Source organism: Salvelinus fontinalis, chromosome 1 (genome assembly GCF_029448725.1).
Source record: "Salvelinus fontinalis isolate EN_2023a chromosome 1, ASM2944872v1, whole genome shotgun sequence".
Taxonomy (NCBI): Eukaryota; Metazoa; Chordata; class Actinopteri; order Salmoniformes; family Salmonidae; genus Salvelinus; species Salvelinus fontinalis.
Window position 1 is genome coordinate 24226176 of NC_074665.1, and position 19046 is coordinate 24245221.

The window sequence follows — 19046 nt, forward strand, 5'->3', positions numbered from 1 at the left end:
ATTCCGAAAGGTTCACATACTTTTTCTTGCCACTATATTTTCCATTTGATATTCAAGTATTTGACTAGCAGGTCTCAAGTAGGCTGCATCTGTGATCTTCTTGGCCCTCTGACAGGGCAGGGTCTGGGTTTCTCATCCAGGAATACTGCAGACCTGGCTCAGACAAGTGTTGGGTGCAGAGGATAGGTATCCTGGAAAAACACAACCTGAGTGGAAATCTTATCCAGCTGTGTGTCTGCATGCTTCTATAGGTGTGTTTGAGAGGCTTTCCAAAGGCTTAACAGCCGTCCACCTGCCACTGAGATCAATGGAGAAGCTAAAAGCTTCTGTCCTCCAACAAAAACACAGACACCTACGCCCAACTTTTAATGGTGAGGTACATGCTTTTTATTTTGACATATAGGCAGCTGTAATATAAGGGCGCTATTCAATCTGCGTCGCCGAAGTACAGCTTCACTGAAATGTAAAGGCAATGTTCCCGCTTTGGCGTTAAACCCTGCAGATGTCAGCTCAATTGGAAATGACCTTTTACATTTTATAAATCGCGGAATCTGTAACGCTTCAGTTTTACAGACGGAATAGAACCCCGAGTCACAGATTGATGAGGTGGTTTCAAGGCTGTCACAATTACATGATCGGTCCTAAAAATACAGTAAAATCATTTGGCTGCAAGTGTTTATCTGACTGTTGGACATGGCTTCGCTTTCCTGTTAAACTGTGCCTACTAAAACAGCATTAGTCCAATGGGTTCTGCAAAAAAGTTTGCATTAAAAAAGGCACAAATGATGGCACTTACGGCTGGATTCAATCCGTATCGTGGAAGATCCGCGTTTAAAATTTAAAGGTAATTTCTGTGATTACCGTGAATGCAGTCTCCACGACTGCGGGAACATCGCCTTTAATTGTCAATCGCTCTGTAAAGTGGATCTTCAGAGCTACGTATTTAATAGAGCCCTTAGGCTGCCCAATTCAGATATATTTTCCAATTATTAGTCTTTTGTCCAATCACATCAGATCTTTTCACATTAGCTCTTTAATAAAAAATATTAGTGGATAAAAGATAAGAATTGGGCTGAATTGGGCTGCAGCCATAATGACTTTGATTTCAGCAGGTGCTTTGGCAGAGTGGAGTGAAAACATATGCCATGCATCGGAGATATGAGCCACCATGTCTAGCCCGACTTTCTCTCATTACTTCACAGTCCTTCACAGTTCCAGAAACTTCTCTGTCTGCTCACGCAGTTTGTTCTTCTGGATCTGAAAGAGGAATTTAAAAAGGAGAGAATAAGTCTTTGTATTAAATACAGTGTTTTATGTCAGGGTGGTTTCTCAGATCGACCAGACAGCCGCGGTGGTTCGTGACTCCCTCCAACATGAAGCCCTCTGAATGTGTTTAGCAGGACTGCTGCGTGCAGACTGCTTAATAGCTCAGTTTCCTTCTGTCTAGAGACAGAGGACCTGGATACTCAAATTACTCTCCATTTCTAAATGGTTTTGAAGTGTCTCTTGAGAGAGACCGAGGAACATACAGTTTATGCAATGGACTGTTCATAAAAAACGAATTTGTCTCTGACAATTACTTAAGCTCCCTGATTATGTCTTCAGAATTGTATAAACAAATACAAAAGAAATGTTGGTCAGCGTTCATGTAGACACATACATTATGGGGCATGTCAGCTTAGCTTTGAGTGAGAGTATATGGTTTGAGAGATTACCTTTCCTGAAACTGTGAGCGGGTAGCCCTTCACAAATGTTACATAACGCGGGATCTTGAAATGAGCAATCTAAGAGGAGAAAGAAGATAAACAGAACATTTCAAGGATTTAGGCTAGCCACAGCAGGAAGTCACAGAACCTTTTTCTTTCATTCAATCTCACCTTCCCCTTGCAGTAAGCTTTGATGTCCTCTGCACTGCAATCCTGTCCCGCCTTCAGCTTGAGGCAGGCGCACACCTCCTCTCCCATGCGCTCATCCTTTATTCCAATCACCTGATGGAGAGCGAGAATGAACCAACATTAGCAGTCATTTCCCTAGAAAACGATCTTCTGTTCAACGTGCATATACAAACAAACTGATTGAGAATTCACCTGTGCCTCCTGGACTTTAGGGTGGGTGTGTAGGAACTGCTCAATCTCAGCTGGGTATATGTTCTCCCCTCCTCGGATGATCATGTCCTTGATTCGACCCTCGATGCGGCAGAAGCCATACTTGTCCAGGGTGGCGATGTCACTGCATATGGTTATAAGGACACATGTATGACGCATAAGTAAAAGTTGAGACATCAGCGTTTTGGGGAGGTATATGGGACCAGACCTGTCCACTCACCCAGTCTTATACCAGTTCTCTTTGGTAATGCACTCGTCTGTCTTGGCGACATCCCCCCAGTACTCCAGCATTACACAGTAGCCCCTGATCATCAGCTCTCCTGATATCCCGAGAGGCATGATCTGACCAGAGCCAGGGTCAACTACCTTAGCCTGAGGAACAGCAGTGATGAACACAATAGGGTGCGACTCTACTGTCGTCAGTTACCATGATGATAATACAATCAATGCTCCCGGCAGTTCTGCCTATGTGGATAAGACATGTAAAGTAGATACTTCAGGATTTTTGGGAATGGAAAGTCAGATGAACTTGAGGATGCCATTTTTATGTCTCCGCGTTCAGTATGAAGGAAGTTAGAGGTCGTTTTGCGAGCCCACGCTAACTAGTGTTAGCCCAATGACTGAAAGTCTATGGTCACAGCTAAGACTGGAAGTCTTTGGTAACAGACTTCCAGTCATTGTTCTGTTAGTTAGCAATTGCACTAGGGCTAGTTAGCAACTTCCTTCAAACTGCAAACAGAGATAAAAATGGTATCCAAGAGTTCATCTGACTCTGGGGAAGTAGATACAGGGCTTCATTGCCAAAATCCCGAAGTATCCCTTTAACAGACATAAATATACTTATTGTATAATAGAAGTAAAGACATTAAAACATAAATGACTCAGGTGGATGAGACGTACCTCTAAGTGACTGGTAATGCACCCAACAGTCTCTGACTTCCTCTCCATATTGTCTGTTGGGAAGCCACAGAATGTCACAGGGCTGTTCTCTGTGGTTCCATAGCCGATCTGTCAATTCAAAGTGAAACCACACACTGAGTTCAATTAAACATACAGTATCACCACGGCGCTATTCTTGACGTTCTACAACCCTGTGTCATTTGCAGAGGTAGTCGGAGAAGGTGACTGAGGGGGTATGGAAAAGTCTGTCCGTCTGTTTACCAAATCATATTTTATTTGTCACATACACATGGTTTGCAGATGTTAATGCGAGTGTAGCGAAATGCTTGTGCTTATAGTTCCGACCATGCAGTAATATCTAACAATTTCACAACAACTACCTTATACACACACAAGTGTAAAGGAATGAATAAGAATGTGTACATAAAAATATATGGATGAGCGATGGCCGAACGGCATAGGCAAGATGCAGTAGATGGTATAGAATACAGTATATACATATGAGATGAGTAATGTAGGGTATGTAAACATTATATAAAGTGGCATTGTTTAAAGTGGTAAGTGATACATTTATTACTTCCAATTTTTTATTATTAAAGTGGCTAGAGATTTGAGTCAGTATGTTGGCAGCAGCCACTCAATGTTAGTGATGGCTGTTTAACAGTCTGATGGCCTTGAGATAGAAGCTGTTTTTCCGTCTCTCGGTCCCAGCTTTGATGCACTGGGCCCACTGTCTGGTGGACAGTTTCCTGTCAGTACTGGACGTCAGCGTGACTTCACAGTTCCAAGGCTAGGACTAGCTGATCCAGCGAGGGGCAGGGGGTGAGTCAGCAGGCAAGCCAGGGCATGGGAGCTCAGTGAGGTATGTGGTGCCCCCCTGACAACTGGCACACCTGTGCAGTAGGATGGTGCCTGCCCCTCTGTAGACCACGCCCATACATCTGTCCTGCTGTGGCCTTTCACTGACCAGTGAGTCCTCTTGATAACCTTTTCTTGATTACTGTTTTTAAATTGACAAATTTCAACTGGGTCAGTGGCAGACGTAAGTTGTAAGTTGAGTGAAATGAAGGCTAAGACTTTGAATAGCAGGACCAATGGAGTCAGCAGTGGTTTCGGCCTCTGAAGCGCTCGCTAGACGATTATTCATCTGCTGCCACAAGCACATCCTTCTGAGGGCGAAGGCCAGTAGTGACAGAGTGGCAGAGTAAGGTCATGACTGGTGAACAGAAAGGCATTGAAGGAGCCGTTTGGGGATGGGGAGGGTGAGAATGTTCACCTGGGCAGCCAGGAGAAAGACGTTCCCGATAAAATGCTAGATTTGTTAAGTAAACTCGAGATTCCACTTATCATGAGAGTGTTCATCGGACTCATAAACACACCCTTCTGAGGCCAACGCGTCATAGGAGCTGAGCCAGCAAGCCCAAGGGCTGAAGTGGACAATGTCTCTCTCCCTCCATCCCTTCCTGTCTCTTTCCCTCACGCTCCTGGTCAATTTCAAGTGGCTAATGGATCAGCGCTCGAGACCAAGGTCTCACATCTGGTTGGTTAAGGCCCACTCAGAGCCACACACATCCCTGAGTGAAAGCTAATGAAAAATATTCTGATTTCTTAACATACACTATCTGCTGAAACTCAATTCAGCCACATCCAACCTCGCCTCTATTTGGAAAGTGAGAGTGACCACAAAGACCATTGTAACACCTTACTCCTTTTCAAAATAGTAGAAAATATGCACGCAGGAATGAAACTGGCCATTTGAAACCCTCTTTTAGTGAGGTGAAGAGGGACCATTTCACATTTTTTGGACTTGAAAAGGAGTCCCGCCACTCGCCAAACATCTGGTGACGATTATGAGTTATAAAACAGCCACAAAGGAGCTCCTTTCCCTCTGACTGCAGACTGAAAAACAATAGAGATGTCTGGAACCCTAAACACTGGAACCTTAATCTCTTACCTACCGCCCGACTACACTCAGGCAACTATTTTAGAAATGACTGACAATGGCCCCGGCCTGTGAAGGGCCTCTTATCTACCCAACAAAAATCCAGGTAGCCTGTACAGGTATACAGACCATGCTATATTGGCAGTCAAAAGTGTGCTTGATCCACCAAGACACTGCATTTGATTTGGAAGCACATTTTGCCCTTCTTGAGAGTGCAATGTTTACACAATTTTTCTGCTTACATAACTAAAATGACCTAGAGATCCTTTGCCTGCTAAACATAACAAGCAATTGAAACGTATGCACACACCAACTGTTTGATTAAATGTCTCATGCAGAAGATCTGGAAGCTTTTTAGACATTTTAACCAGAAGTTAGTGGAATTTAGTTGAGCTCCCTATGGTCAGTGGAAGATCCTGAACTGTGTGCGCGGAGTTAAACTCTCAGAGACACTTGACTTCCTCTTGCAGCCGTATCCACGTAACACCCTGGTGAGCCCCTCCTCAAATAAATGTTATAAATAGTGCTGTGTTCTGTTCACCGCCGTGCCGTCCTCCTCTCAAAGCCCCAAGTGAATATTTTTTGCACTGCCCCCCTTTTCTCTCAGTCACACATTCACTCTCACACCAGCTCACCTCTTGCCTTCCCTCTCTGAATCCTCTCTCTTTCTCTCGCCCTGAGACTTTCTGGAGGACTTTTTCTAGCTTGGAGTGCCTGTCAAGCAGTGAGAAGAAGCTCTCAGGAAGAGACCGAATACAGATAAGGTGGACAGACTGACAGACACAAGTCTAGAGTAGCAGCGTCAGCATGCGGTGTGTGAGCTTTCTCTCGGTGTGGACCTACCTGCTGGTCCTCGCCCCGGTGGTATGGGGCGCACCCAGCCAGTGCCCGGCCCTGTGTCACTGCCACGGGGACCTGCAGCATGTCATCTGTGACAACGTGGGGCTAAAGAATATTCCACAGGTGTCCGAGGCCACCCGTCTGCTCAACCTGCAGAGGAACAATCTGGGCAGCCTGCCCACCGGCTCCTTCGCCAGCAGCAAGGGTCTCATCTCGTTGCACATGCAGCACTGCCAGCTCCGCGAGATCGGCAGCCAGGCCTTCAAGGGGCTCAAGAAGCTCATCTACCTCTACCTGTCCAACAACGAGATCACCAGCATCAAGCCAGGTGCCTTCGAGGACCTCGCCGAGCTCACCTACCTCTACCTGGACGGCAACCGCATCAGCGACCTACCCAAGGGCATCTTCTCGCCCATGATCAATCTGTTCATCCTGCAGCTCAACGATAACAAGCTGCGTGACATCAAGCCAGGCACCTTCGCCGGAGCCAAGGACCTGCGCTGGCTGCACATGAGTGGCAATGAGATGAGCTCGCTGCAGCCGGGCTCTCTGGACGACGTGGAGAACCTGGCCATCCTGCACCTTGACAGGAACAGGCTGTCCACCTACCCCGGTCTGGCCATGAGCAAGCTGAGAGTGGTGGAGGAACTGAGCCTGGCCAAGAACCCCCTGAGAAGCATCCCTGACAACGCCTTCCAGAGCTTCGGACGCTACATGGAGAAGCTGCACCTGGACGGCATGGGGCTGGAGAAGGTTAGTCTCTCAGATTGTTTGTGGGATGGGTGTGGGTCCTTTTTGTGGGTGCAAAGTGCTTATTGAGTTGGGAAGAATTAAGAGGCGATTGAAAGTTTAAGAGAACGGCAATGCAATAACATAGCATAGATGTGGTAAATAAGTCTACCATGACAAGAGTAGATAACACAAATTCATTTCAAGCCTTAGAATATTGAACATTTACAACAGTTCCATTTCATGCAACCTGAATCTCAATTATTTGAGGCAGTTAGCCATTCAGTAGACAGAGAAAGCTTCAGTTAGTATAAATATGTTGTATTCTTGTCTACTCTAGCAACCCTGTGGATTAGGGAGGCTTGTTGTTTGTTTGTTTGTTTTGGTTCTGGCTTGCCATATTTCATCTGCTATTTATATGTACAGTCTGGCTTGCCACCGGCCAACTCCCTCTTTTCCAGTAGCCAAAAGATGTTTCTCTTTTCCCAGTTCTGTGGTTGCGTACCGTAGCCTGGGGAGGGCAGATAATAAATGCGAGGTGGTTTAGTAGACTGCTACGATTGATCATATGATGACTGACGGTTCAAATTCACCCTTCGCCTTTGACAGCTTTGCACACTCTTGGCATCCTCTCAACCAGCTTCATGAGGAATGCTTTTCCAACAGTCTTGAAGGAGTTCCCACATGTGCTGAGCACTTGTTGGCTGCTTTTACTTCACTCTGCGGTCCAACTCCTCCCAATTGGGTTGAGGTCGGCTGATTGTGGAGGCCAGGTCAGCTGATGCACCACTGCATCACTCTCCTTCTTGGTCAAATAGCCCTTACACAGCCTGGAGGTGTGTTGGGTCATTGTCCTGTTGAAAAACAAATGATAGTCCCACTAACCCTAAACCAGATTGGATCGCTGCAGAATGCTGTGGGAGCCATGCTGGTTAAGTGAGCCTTGAATTCTAAATAAATCAGACAATGTCACCTGCAAAGCACCCCCACACCACCTCCTCCATGCTTCACAGTGGGAACCGACATGCAGAGATCATCCGTTCGCCTACTATGCGTCTTACAAATACACGGAGGTTGGAACCAAAAATCTCAAATTTGGACTCATTAGACCAAAGGACAAATTTCCACCTGTCTAATGTCCATTGCTCGTGTTTCTTGGCCCAAGCAAGTCTCTTCTTCTTATTGGTGTCCTTTAGTAGTGGTTTCTTTGCAGCAATTCACGCAGTCTCCTCTGAACAGTTGATGTTGAGATGTGTCTGTTACTGGAACTCTGTGAAGCATTATTTGGGCTGCAATTTCTGAGGCTGGTAACTCTAACGAACTTATCCTCTGTGGCAGAGGTAACTCTGGGTCTTCCTTTCCTATGGCAGTCCTCATAAGAGCCAGTTTCATCATAGCGCTTGGCTTTTGCGACTGCACTTGAAGGAACTTTCAAAGTTCTTGAAATTTTCCGAATTGACTGACCTTAAAGAAATTATGGATTGTTGTTTCTCTTTGCTTATTTGAGCTGTTCTTGCCATAATATGGACTTGGTCTTTTACCACCCCTACCATGTCACAACACAACTGATTGTCTCAAACGCATTAAGAAGGAAAGAAATTCCACAAATGTACTTTTAACAATGCACACCTGTTAATTGAAATGCATTCCTGGTGATTACCTCATGAAGCTGGTTGAGAGAATGCCAAGAGTGTGCAAAGCTGTCATCAAGAATCTGTAATATAAAATATATTTTGATTTGTTTAACACTTTTTTGGTTACTACATGATTCCATATGTGTTATTTCATAGTTTTGATGTCTTCACTATTATTCTACAATGTAGAAAAAATTAAGAAAAACCCCTGAATGAGTAGGTGTGTCAACTTTTGACTGGTACTGTGTGTGCGTGATGTTTAGACATTGGGTACTTTCTCCGCATCGCTCTAACTGTAACCTAATAAGATCCTTATGATGACTTATCCACCCATATGAGAAGAAAATAGGTCACACATGCTTTGGGTCAGGATGCACATGTGCTGAGACCAGCGGGATCTCTGTCTCGGGCTGTTTGTCGGCAAAATAGTTGACTGGTTTTAGCCAGTGTTTTAGCCCTGATTGCTCTGCTCGCTCTATGGTGTGGTACAAGGAGATCTCTTCCCCTGAAAGTGTGTAGGTCAGGACGATTGCACAGTGGGAGAGAGGAGTGGTGTTCTAGTCATATGTTGCTCCATTCCCATATATACTGTAGTTGGTTGGTGGGCTGTTGGCGCAGAAGATTGGATTCATGTCCAATTTAGCTTGGCGAGGACAAGAAGTGGAGTTGGGGGAGGGATCAGGTCCCTGCTGTTTACATTAAGGAGCTATATGGGCGACACATACATGCCGTCCTAGTTGGGAGATTCCAAACAATGTCAGGTGGCCAAGTTACATCACCTAGTAAGCATCATAAAAAAACTGCTGGTATGAACCACACTCTTCAGCTTCAGCACGTACAGTACTGTAAACCCATACACACCATCATACAAGGGTTCCTGAAGCATAGCCCAAGATAACCTTGACCATGCAGTGAGTGGGCGGCGTTGACGCAGTGCTTGATCATTCCTGAGGTTCAGGTTGATGTGTGAGGTGGGTGACCGCCTCATTACACTTAAATGGTGCAGTCCGACAAGGCTTTTAAGATCTGGTTAGCTTCCATCCTTTGGTGGGGAAGGCGTTTGAACTGTCATACAGACAATCATAAGGCTATATAGTTCACGGAACAACAGCAGACAGTCCAGAGAGCACAGGAAATGGTTTCCTATCTAGAGATAAACGTCGATCCTACACCTCGTAAGGCATAGCATAACAATGTAAGAGGTAACAAGGTTGAATGAACCCCAGTCAAGGCCTGAGTGGAGAGATGGGAAATGCTGGCCTCGAGACACTTATCACATATACTGATTGAGGGGTTAGCTTGCTGCTCCCCATTCATTCCAAACTCAAAGTTAATCCAGTATTTGAGTTTATCAATCCATAATACAGTATGGAGAGATCCCACAGGGGAAATGGTAAAATAACAAGCATCTCTCAGGCAGACTGTACCAGTGAAAGTGAGGGGAAAGCAGTGTGAGAGGGCAAGTTTTTGGGGTGGCGGGGGAGGCACATGGTGGGGGAGAGTAAAAAGCAATTTTCCAGTCAAAAGTGGGTATTTTTAGGGTGTTTTTGTTTGCTAGCCCGTATCCAAGCATGTACTGTACCAGCCAAATTCTAAAATCTTCTGTGCGTTTTTTCCCCTCGGCAGGAGGGTCCTGCCAACAGGTCAGTAAGGGTTAGGAGACGGGTAAATAGAGGCAGGGTGTTCCGTAGCCCATGAAGGACGGGTATTTTTAGCTTGCCCATCGCTCCTTAGGTGAATGGACAATTGGGCCCTTTGCAAGCCTCCTTGGCAGAGAAGTGGCTCAGAGAGAGAGACTAAAAAAAGAGAGCAAAAACAACCTGGCCACGCTGGAAGTCATCCATCTTCCATTGCTGCAAATTACCAGAAGCCTCCACCTTGGCACTTGTGCCCTTCTGCAGTGGAAATTTCCAAAAGACTCCTCAATCAACAGCCTCATCTCTTATAGACTTACATAACATGTTGCAAAAGCCCACCCTCCTCTCACGACTGCCCCCGGACCTCCTTCCCTCCCTCTCTCTTCCTGTTAAGAGGCTAAGAGCCAACCCACTGGACAAACGGGTTGAGTCAACGTTCTTTCAAAGTCATTTGTCAACATTTTGTGACGTGGAATCTACGTGGAAAATACATTGGATTGGAAAAAGTCATCAACGGTTGTTTTGAGAGTCAAATTTCAACCACAGGATTATGTCATCATGTTAACCAAATTTCAACATAGACAAACCGTGTATACACTTTGGGGAATTTGTGCCTTGAAAACAACGTCAGATCTTCAACATTATATCCCCTATCTGAAAAAAACTGTCTGGGCAGCACCTCCTACTGGAGAATTGATCTATCTACTGCTACCTGTTGGTCTCCCATCCACGGTTTTAACCAAGCCCCGCTTAGCTATGATATTTGTCACTGACTATTACCAGTGTGCTATGATGAGAATGAGTGTTGAGATCTCACTCATGCTATGAAAGTCATTTCAAAGGGTAGGTTTAACAGAGCAGTTGAAATGTGACCATACTTTCACTCATATCATCAATGAAGCTATTTAGGCCTATATAGCATTTACAAAGTCATCAACAACTATTGTTTCAATTCAACCTAGAATTCAACTAAAAATAAACAATACAATAAGCCTAGGGTTTCAAGCTCTGGTTGATTGAAAAGGACAGGTATTTTTGTCGACAAGTTAACAAATGATATGTTGGATTCACGTCTCCAACTCAACCAAAAATACAAGTTAAGAAATAGGATTAAGCCCATCCAAGAAGTAAATATGCCTATATCTCCTCTTAAATGTTGATATTTGGTTGCGTCGTCAACCAAACACAATTCAATATTACTTTTGTAATACAGTAAATAGCCTAAAGTTAAAGCTATCTTACAAACTAATGTAACATTCAACCTTAAAATGAGTAACACATCCATGGCCATATTAGGGTTACTGTAACTATACATTTCTTATGTAATCATATAAAGCATGCACATTCAAGATAGCATGCATAGGTAATAGCAGGTCTGTGGAGATCTTCACGATTACTGTAATAACCAGTGCAGAATCTTGAACATCATTGATCAAGTGCACCACGTACTTTTTATGTAATCTCATTTGCAATCCAGGTCATTTGGTTCTGCTATTAAATGAAGCACAGTGATAGATATTTTGTTTATTTACACAACAAATAAATCTTGACATTGTATTCCCATTTGGTGCTTTTAAACGGTTGAAAGCGTAGCGATACACATTTGGGTGACAACTAAACCAAAAATCAGACCGTTTTTCCATTGGAATTTGGTTGTGCTCTTAGATGACTGAAAGTACAGTGATAAAACATTGGAAATTCAACTAACTTTTTTGAGTGGGTGAATATAGGTTGTAATCTCATTGATCAACGTCTCAACCAAATATTACCCAATTATTCACGTTGAAACGACGTGGTGTGTTCAGTGGGAAACATAACACGGTGAACATTAGCTCATCTTGCACCTCTGTGAAGTTTTTAGCGGCCTCACAAATGCGTATGAAGTTTGGGAGAAGGGAGGGGTGAGAGTCCAGTTTACATAAGCAACGGTGCAGGAACCAGTTATGAGTGGAGGCGTTCATGTCAGACAAGAGTGACATTGCTGGAGAAAAAAACTGAAAAAAATCTCCTCCACCAAACATCGCTGTCTGCCCTCTGACGGATATTAAGGATGAGGTCTAACTGCAAATTCTTGACCCATTTACGTCATCAGGCATGCCTTCACTGCCATTTGAGAAAGGAGTTGAGAAAGGAGTTGAGAAAGGAGTTGAGAAAGGAGCTCAGAAAGGAGCTCAGAAAGGAGTTCAGAAAGGAGTTCAGAAAGGAGTTCAGAAAGGAGTTCTACCTTATTGTGGAGTTCAGGGTTTCAATAGTTGAATTCAGGGATTTCAATCAGTCACATGAAGCTTTTATACTTGCAATGAATTACTTTTGGATTTGAAGGACGAGACTATTCTTGGTTATGACATTATGGTTTAAATATCTCCTGTCAAATTCTACCTCTTCTGATGAAACTGAAAAGCCTCCTATACTGTGTCTTATATATCTGTCCGCCTGTAGTTTTCTGACGGTGCGTTCAACGGCATGAAGGCCATCAAGTCTCTGCACTTGGACAACAACAAGCTCAAGTCCCTGCCCAAGAGCCTGGAGTTCACCACCATCACCAACCTCACGCTCGCCAACAACCCCTGGAGCTGCACCTGCACGCTAGCCCCTCTGCGCAAGTAAGTAATGACCTCACCTTTACACGCACATACAGCACAGTAGGAAATCTTACCTTGCACTGACACAATATTGAGGTAGAAAAGCACACACAGACAGTGGTCTATTTGATATACACACTAAACGGAATCCATGAATACATTTCAACATTCTAAAATCTTGATTAACACACATATTATCCAAACCGTTAGAGAGAACTTCCAAGACCCTGTATGTCTGATTCTCTCTGTTTCCCTCCACTAGGTGGATGGATTCTAGCCGCCAGCGCCCTGATGCGCTCTGTGCCTCTCCGTCCTCACAGAGAGGAAAGCAGATTAGGGACAGCTCTGCCTTCAGCGACTGCACAGTTAAGACAAAGAGAGCCAAGAAGGGCACACGCCATTAAAACACAGGTAACCTGACTGACGATGACTCGACGAAATACAAAACTAGTCCGTCAATAGGCAAGTTTAACCTCAGTCAAGTGAACTTATGAGCTGAGTTGAGCAAGCTTAAGAGTTTCTCAGTATCAGACTTGGGATGTTGCAGTCATATGCATTTACCCAAGAACAGCTTGACAAAGGGTTTTGATTGTGATACATATTTCACATTTTTGTTGGTCCCCTTCTGGCTTCAATGCTTTCCTCACGGTTTGAATTCTTACAAAGGACTGTATTTATGTGTTTGGGGACTTGGCACAACATGATATTGGAGGATGGGTTTGGACCGGCCTAGCTTGACATTCTTCTTTTCTTTTCCCTCAGAACTCTTTGTCCCCTGGCTGTTATTTTCAATCTTGGCCTTGGGGTCCTGTCCAGAACAGAACAGCGTGTCCCGGTCATGGCGTTGAACAATAGGAGGGCAGACTGTTTGACTTGGCTGTTGATGTTTGTGTCTTTCTACAGGAGACGCTGCCTGAGGGGAAAGGCCTGTCCAGGTGACCGGCTCGGTACGTGTGCAGAGAAAGAAAGCGACGCTAACTGCTGCTTAAAGACCGTCCATCTCACTATCTGCCAAATATCAATGTCACATGTACACACATGGAGTGAGACATGACACAAATACATCCCCCTTTCTTTTCAACAGCTGAAGAATTTGTCATGCATCCCACAACCAACATTCAGACGAGCAGCCATGTTGACTCTCCTCCTCTCGCTCTCCCTAACGCCAGCTTTACACCCTCACCTCTCAGGACCCCATCACCTGCTGCCACAGCAACGGCCTGCATCATCCCACAAGCCCCCGCTAACAGCCTTCCAAATGGAATGTTCCAGGCCAGGTCTCCCTTTATTTAATGTGGTTCACTCAGTTGGTCATGTCTCGCTTCTCCCGTGAGAAATTATGTCAGACTGAGAAAACATCCTGAAAGGACTGTGACCGTAAAACGGACCTTGACGTATTGTGACTTGACCCGACTCCTCTCAAAACTCTGACCAAAAGTAAATGACACAACACAGCGCAGGCGGCTAAGGACTTTATGAGATAATGGAGCAACGGCAAGTTGAAAAGGAACATAGTCAGCGATGACACAGACAAAGAGAGGAGTCCAGTTCTCCAGCGGTATCTTTCGTTTAAAGACTGTATGTATTCAATCTCCCCCAGAGATACAAAAAATAATAATCCTTACATGAATGGAGTTTGGAAGTGTTTGCAGTGCCTTTAGGTCTGTTATCACAGGAGGACATGTTGTACAGTTCTAAAGGGATTTGAGAATAGGTAGCAGAGGTGACATGTCTGAGTCTTTGACTAAATAATTAATATACAAAATATTTTGCCTTTTCCACCCTCCCCAACTGCTGTGGCAATGCTTACACTGTGTGACTTTTCATTTAAAGTAATTGATTTACATTGAAAACAAGATAGTTTTTACTGCTAAATCAATGGATTATCTATAGGCATTGAAGACTTCCCAAACTCTGGGAGCATGTAGGTATTCTCCTTTCCCTTTCATAACTCTTAACATCTTTTTTTTATGTATATTGAACATCATATTTTGGGGGGACATCTAAGAAATAAATATGTAACCTTGTCTGTCCTGATTCCATTTTCAACTACTGTGCGCTAACATATTAACAGAGAGACAATGTCATAGGAGCGGCCAACCTTACTCCCAGGGAGCTACAGAGTTTGGGGGTTTGTCCCAGCCCAACACTAGCACACCTGCTTCAGCTAATCCAAGTCTGGATGTGTAGCTTATTAGCAAAGGCATGTGAGTTAGTGCTGGTCTGAAACAAACGCATGCCCATCCTGTAACTCGCTAGGAGTAGAGGTCGGCACACAACTCTGCAATAATGAATCTAGAAGGACGTTCTCGTATGAAAATGTCTCCCTCTAACGAAAAAATATATTAACTGTACCCAGCAGTGAAGGTCCTGAAGGGTTACCCCACAGCTGGTTTGAGCTTCCACCTCTAACCAGGGACTGACTCAGGCCTGGGAAACCAGATGAGTGAACTCTCTGGACAATAAATCATATTCAGTAATCATTTAGCTAACTTTAATTAATCAATTAACCTAATTAAGAAAACATTACTCACTACGAGCTCCTTAATGCCCATGGTAGAAATGACCTTCTTCACTATTTCAGGTGGACACGGGGAACCAGCCATGACGCCTAAAATGCATAAATAAACACATCATCTAAGATACAGTACATTTGACATAACCAATATCAAGATTGCGCAAAAACGGTCCTATAGGACCCCCGAGTATGCAGGATTTCATCCCAACTAATGTTCAATCCAGCAGATTTCGAGAATATGATTAGAACAGAAACAAATGAGCTGAGTTAAAAACATGATCTCTCACCTCCCTCCACTGACGACAAGTCAAACTTGGCCAAGTCAGGCTGGCCCAGCATGTCGATGTACATAGTAGGAGTGCCATAGACAAAGGTACACCTGGTGGAAAAGTGGACACACTTGATTGAGGCACAAAGCACACAACCTACACCACAGTTCACTGTCCCAGAAATGTCTTCAATAACACTGAATGCATGTTTTCCACCAGAACTTAGATATTTCTGCCATACCTTTCACTCTCCATAGCTGCCAGGTTGGCACGTCCGTCGTATCCAGTGGAGGGATAGACCAACGTGATGCCATGCGTGGCCATGACAATGCCACCACCCACCGAGCCGAAGCAGTGGTACATGGGCACAGACAGGCACACGCGTACCTGAGACTGAGGGGACATGGATTAAAGACTACCCCAGTGACTCTATGGCTATGTTTAGACAGGCAGCCAAATTCTCATATTTTTTTAACTAAATCGGTCTTCTGACCGATCAGATCAGCTCTGAAAAAGATCTGATGTGAAAGTATCTGATGTGATTGGTCAAAAGACCAATTAGTGGAAGAAAAAAAATCTGAATTGGGCTGTCGGTCTAAACGCAGCCTAACTAACTCATTGTCTGGAATCACATGTGTCTGTGTGGGCAGGGCACTCACCCTCCAGTCATATCCAAGTCGCATGCCAATGAAGTAGGAATTGTTGACGATGTTGTGGTGGGAGAGGGTGGCACCTTTGGGGATCCCCGTCGTACCCTGACATCAGACAAACAAGTATGTCAGAAATGGTGGACACAAAGCAATGCATATTCGCAAATGCACTTGAATAGGTCAACTGGGGCTGTTGAGTATTATGACTCAGATCACTGTCAACAGAGGATTTAACATGAATTCACAGTATAGATTTGTTGAACACCATGACCATGTAAAGATGAACTGTGAGCACAGGATCAAATAGGAAGAATAGAGAGTGAGAGTATATACAGTTTACTAAAAGTACCGATGTGAACTGAATATTGATGGGGTCGTCGAAGGACAGTTTCTTCTGCAGCTCCTCCAGCTGCTGCATGTGCTGGCTGCTCCCTGCCTGCATCACGTCCTCTAGGTGGTACATCCCCGGCTGCCGGCTGTCTGTCACTATCACTGTATGGAGGTCAGGGAGTCTGAGGAGGAAGTGTCACACGTAACAAAACATTCTGATAGAAATGCATTATGTAGAACAGAATACGTTGAATAGAACAGATAATCGTGTGAGCTCAGTGGAGTGCAATGTAACTAGTGCTGAGCGATTAACCGACATTTCGGTTATTTTTAAACAACAAATTGACTGAAGTTGGTTTGTATTTTTTTCTGTGAGTTTAATAAGCACATTACACAGTTTCTGTAGAGATTAATCATATCAAGCCCCAACTGTGCGATATAGTAGTAAGTTGTAGTTTCCAACAGGCCAATATTCTACATAGTTGAGTGCAGATAATGTGGCAATTAACTACAATGACCATAATTCATTGCGCGCAAACTTCTTCGGTCTGTGTTTCTTTTACAACTGCTACGTAAAAGAGACAGAAAAATGCGCGATCTAGTGGTATCTCTACTGGAAAATACAAGATCTAAGTCAGGGATGGGCAACTTTGATGGGGGTGCACATTTTAGCATTCGGTGTAGAGAAAATGTTGCAGTTTTAAAGCAAGTTTGCTGCAATTCTACACATTTTGCCATGGGGCAGAGAAGAAATGTTTGCAGTTTTTTATATGATATCTGGGTGAGATTGACATTTTTTTTAAAAATAATAATCAATGGGGGCCTCACGGACAGTAATTCAACCATGATAGCAAGTTCAGATATCTGGCCACTAAACAAATTTAGCAATCTAAAAATGTTTTGCTGACATGGGCTAATTGACTAACATAACAAGAGAAAAATTGCAGATGCACAACCACATTTCGAAATTGCACCTTGTGTATGCTACTATTCTAACAATAAGTTGAGACGACGACGGCCCCCCCCCCCCCAACCGAAAAAATATATACATATATTAGTATTACATTTTTTATTGATCTGAAGGCCTTCAAAAGGGGGGCTGCTAGTTGCCCATTCCTGATCTAAGTGTTGGACAGTTGGTATTTAGCAGGCATAAAAGTATGCATTATTTACTTTGAAGAATTACTAAAATAGTGATTTTGCCAGACTGCATCCTCTATTGACTTGGAATGAAATAATAAAGTCCTCAAATAAAACAAATATACAAACAACTGAAATATTTTAGTAAAGTAATGTGAATAAATGATGGTTAATAAGTGATAAGCAGTTATGGCCAGTCACCTCCATCATGGGACTTTCATTAATTGTTTTACTCTGTGTTGTTACAGCATTCAACCCACAAAATGTATATTGCATTTAATGTTGTTTTTTTATCTCCGAAAAACATGATTATTTTTCAAACTGAACCGACCTCAAAAAGCTCTAATTGCTCAGCACTAAATGTAACAAAACATTCCGGTAGAAAAACATGATGTAGAACAGACAGCCATGCTTCTCAGTCATGTAGAATAGAACAGAGAATCGTCTGAGCTCTAGAATTTTTCTATCTGCAATATCTAGAGCTTTGCACCTACCAGAACACAACCCATTGTAATTTGACCATCATTCAGTGTAACTGAAATTGTGTGATTTCGTCAAAAGAAGAGTTGTGATTGTATATGAAAAAAGTGTGGTCATACCTGGCACTCTTGACCGATCCTGGAATAGCAGTGTCCATCTCTGGACAGATCTGCCTGAGCATGTCACAATACTTCTGGGTCTTAAACTGGGTTGGGCACACAATGGCATTGCATCCAACCTGGACCAAAGCAGGAAACTACATTATTACCACCAATTAACACACTGTTATCACCACCAATGAACATCATCAACATCATTGCCTTTATCCTCATAATAAACTGTTTAAAAAGCAATAATCTCTGCACCGTACTTAAGAGGGCCACACCCAGTGCAACTTTCATGGAACATAACGTGCCAACTCAAGTGACCCACCTTCCTCAAAGCAAACTCCAACTCCTGCACCTGATAGGCTGGGTTCACAGACACCTGTCAGAAGACAAAGCATAACCACTGAAAACATCCGCTTTATTGTACTTGACTTCACAAATGAGGTTGAAAAACCTCTTTCCCCTATTAAGATTCCTCCTCCATGCCACCAGTGTCAGCGCTCACCAGTATGATGCCAGCCTTGGCTGAGGCAAACTGGAACAGGATCCACTCATATATGTTGGGTCCCCACATGCCCAGTCGGTCCCCCCTCTTCAGTCCCAGTGCCAGGAGGCCTGCAGCAGCCTGGTCCACCTGAGCCATAATGGAGCACAGTCAGCACAAAGAGGTAATGGTAATCAATGCATAGCTGGAAAGCGATTCACAGCAGCATTGCTGAAAGAGACAGTTGAGTAAAACACTTGCAATAGAGACATGGTAAAACATATCTAAAGGGGTATTTTGTAGTTCACATTTCAACATTGAATTAATCAGAACCGCATTTAAAAAAAACAGCAGAAATCCATTATTGATTACTATTACTATCAATAGAACCTAAACAATTAAACCAAACTGAGTGAGCGGCACAGCTGGTTGTTACCCAAACACGTGACAATTCTTTATCGCCGAATGAATGTTTAACTTCAAAAGTCAAGGTTTCGCTATCTGAACTCTATACAGTCATATCATGGGTAGCTGTATCCACAACAGGTAAGTGCCGTAGATCACTTTCTAATCAGATACCAGCTACTGCCAGGTTACCGTAGTCCCAGGACAAAGACTGTTAATACGTTTGGTGTCATTGGTCACATTTGAACTTTAATGCTTTCATAACCTGGAGATCACGTCACGTTAGACTTTGCC

The 19046-nt window shown here is 43.8% G+C and overlaps 2 protein-coding genes across 4 annotated transcripts; one reads left to right on the forward strand and one right to left on the reverse strand.

Moving 5' to 3' along the window:
• Nucleotides 1–363: 363 nt before the first annotated feature.
• On the reverse strand, nucleotides 364–18888 carry LOC129849567 (medium-chain acyl-CoA ligase ACSF2, mitochondrial-like). 2 transcript variants are annotated; one of them, XM_055916420.1, is made up of 16 exons: nucleotides 18784–18888; nucleotides 18369–18497; nucleotides 18189–18242; nucleotides 17876–17994; nucleotides 16156–16318; nucleotides 15816–15911; nucleotides 15398–15549; nucleotides 15175–15266; nucleotides 14904–14980; nucleotides 8177–8230; nucleotides 3006–3113; nucleotides 2326–2477; nucleotides 2088–2229; nucleotides 1878–1988; nucleotides 1716–1784; nucleotides 364–1257 (listed from the first exon to the last, which is right to left on the reverse strand). In XM_055916420.1, the coding sequence occupies exons 2-16, from the start codon at nucleotides 18435–18437 to the stop codon at nucleotides 1207–1209; spliced, it is 1509 nt and encodes a 502-aa protein (XP_055772395.1). In that variant the 5' UTR covers nucleotides 18438–18497; nucleotides 18784–18888; the 3' UTR covers nucleotides 364–1206. The 2 variants fall into 2 exon arrangements, with proteins under 2 accessions (XP_055772395.1, XP_055772456.1); XM_055916481.1 differs by lacking the exon at nucleotides 8177–8230 and having other exon boundaries at nucleotides 18784–18802.
• LOC129849757 (chondroadherin-like) lies at nucleotides 3111–14398 on the forward strand. Of its 2 annotated transcripts, XR_008758702.1 has the most exons (5): nucleotides 3111–6540; nucleotides 12227–12390; nucleotides 12632–12780; nucleotides 13273–13316; nucleotides 13454–14398. XR_008758702.1 is itself a non-coding variant. In XM_055916540.1 (4 exons), exons 1-3 carry the CDS (start codon nucleotides 5755–5757, stop codon nucleotides 12771–12773), a joined length of 1092 nt encoding a protein of 363 aa, XP_055772515.1. In that variant the 5' UTR covers nucleotides 3111–5754; the 3' UTR covers nucleotides 12774–12780; nucleotides 13273–14398. The 2 variants fall into 2 exon arrangements, 1 of the variants encoding a protein (XP_055772515.1); XM_055916540.1 differs by having other exon boundaries at nucleotides 13273–14398.
• Nucleotides 18889–19046: the final 158 nt, after the last annotated feature.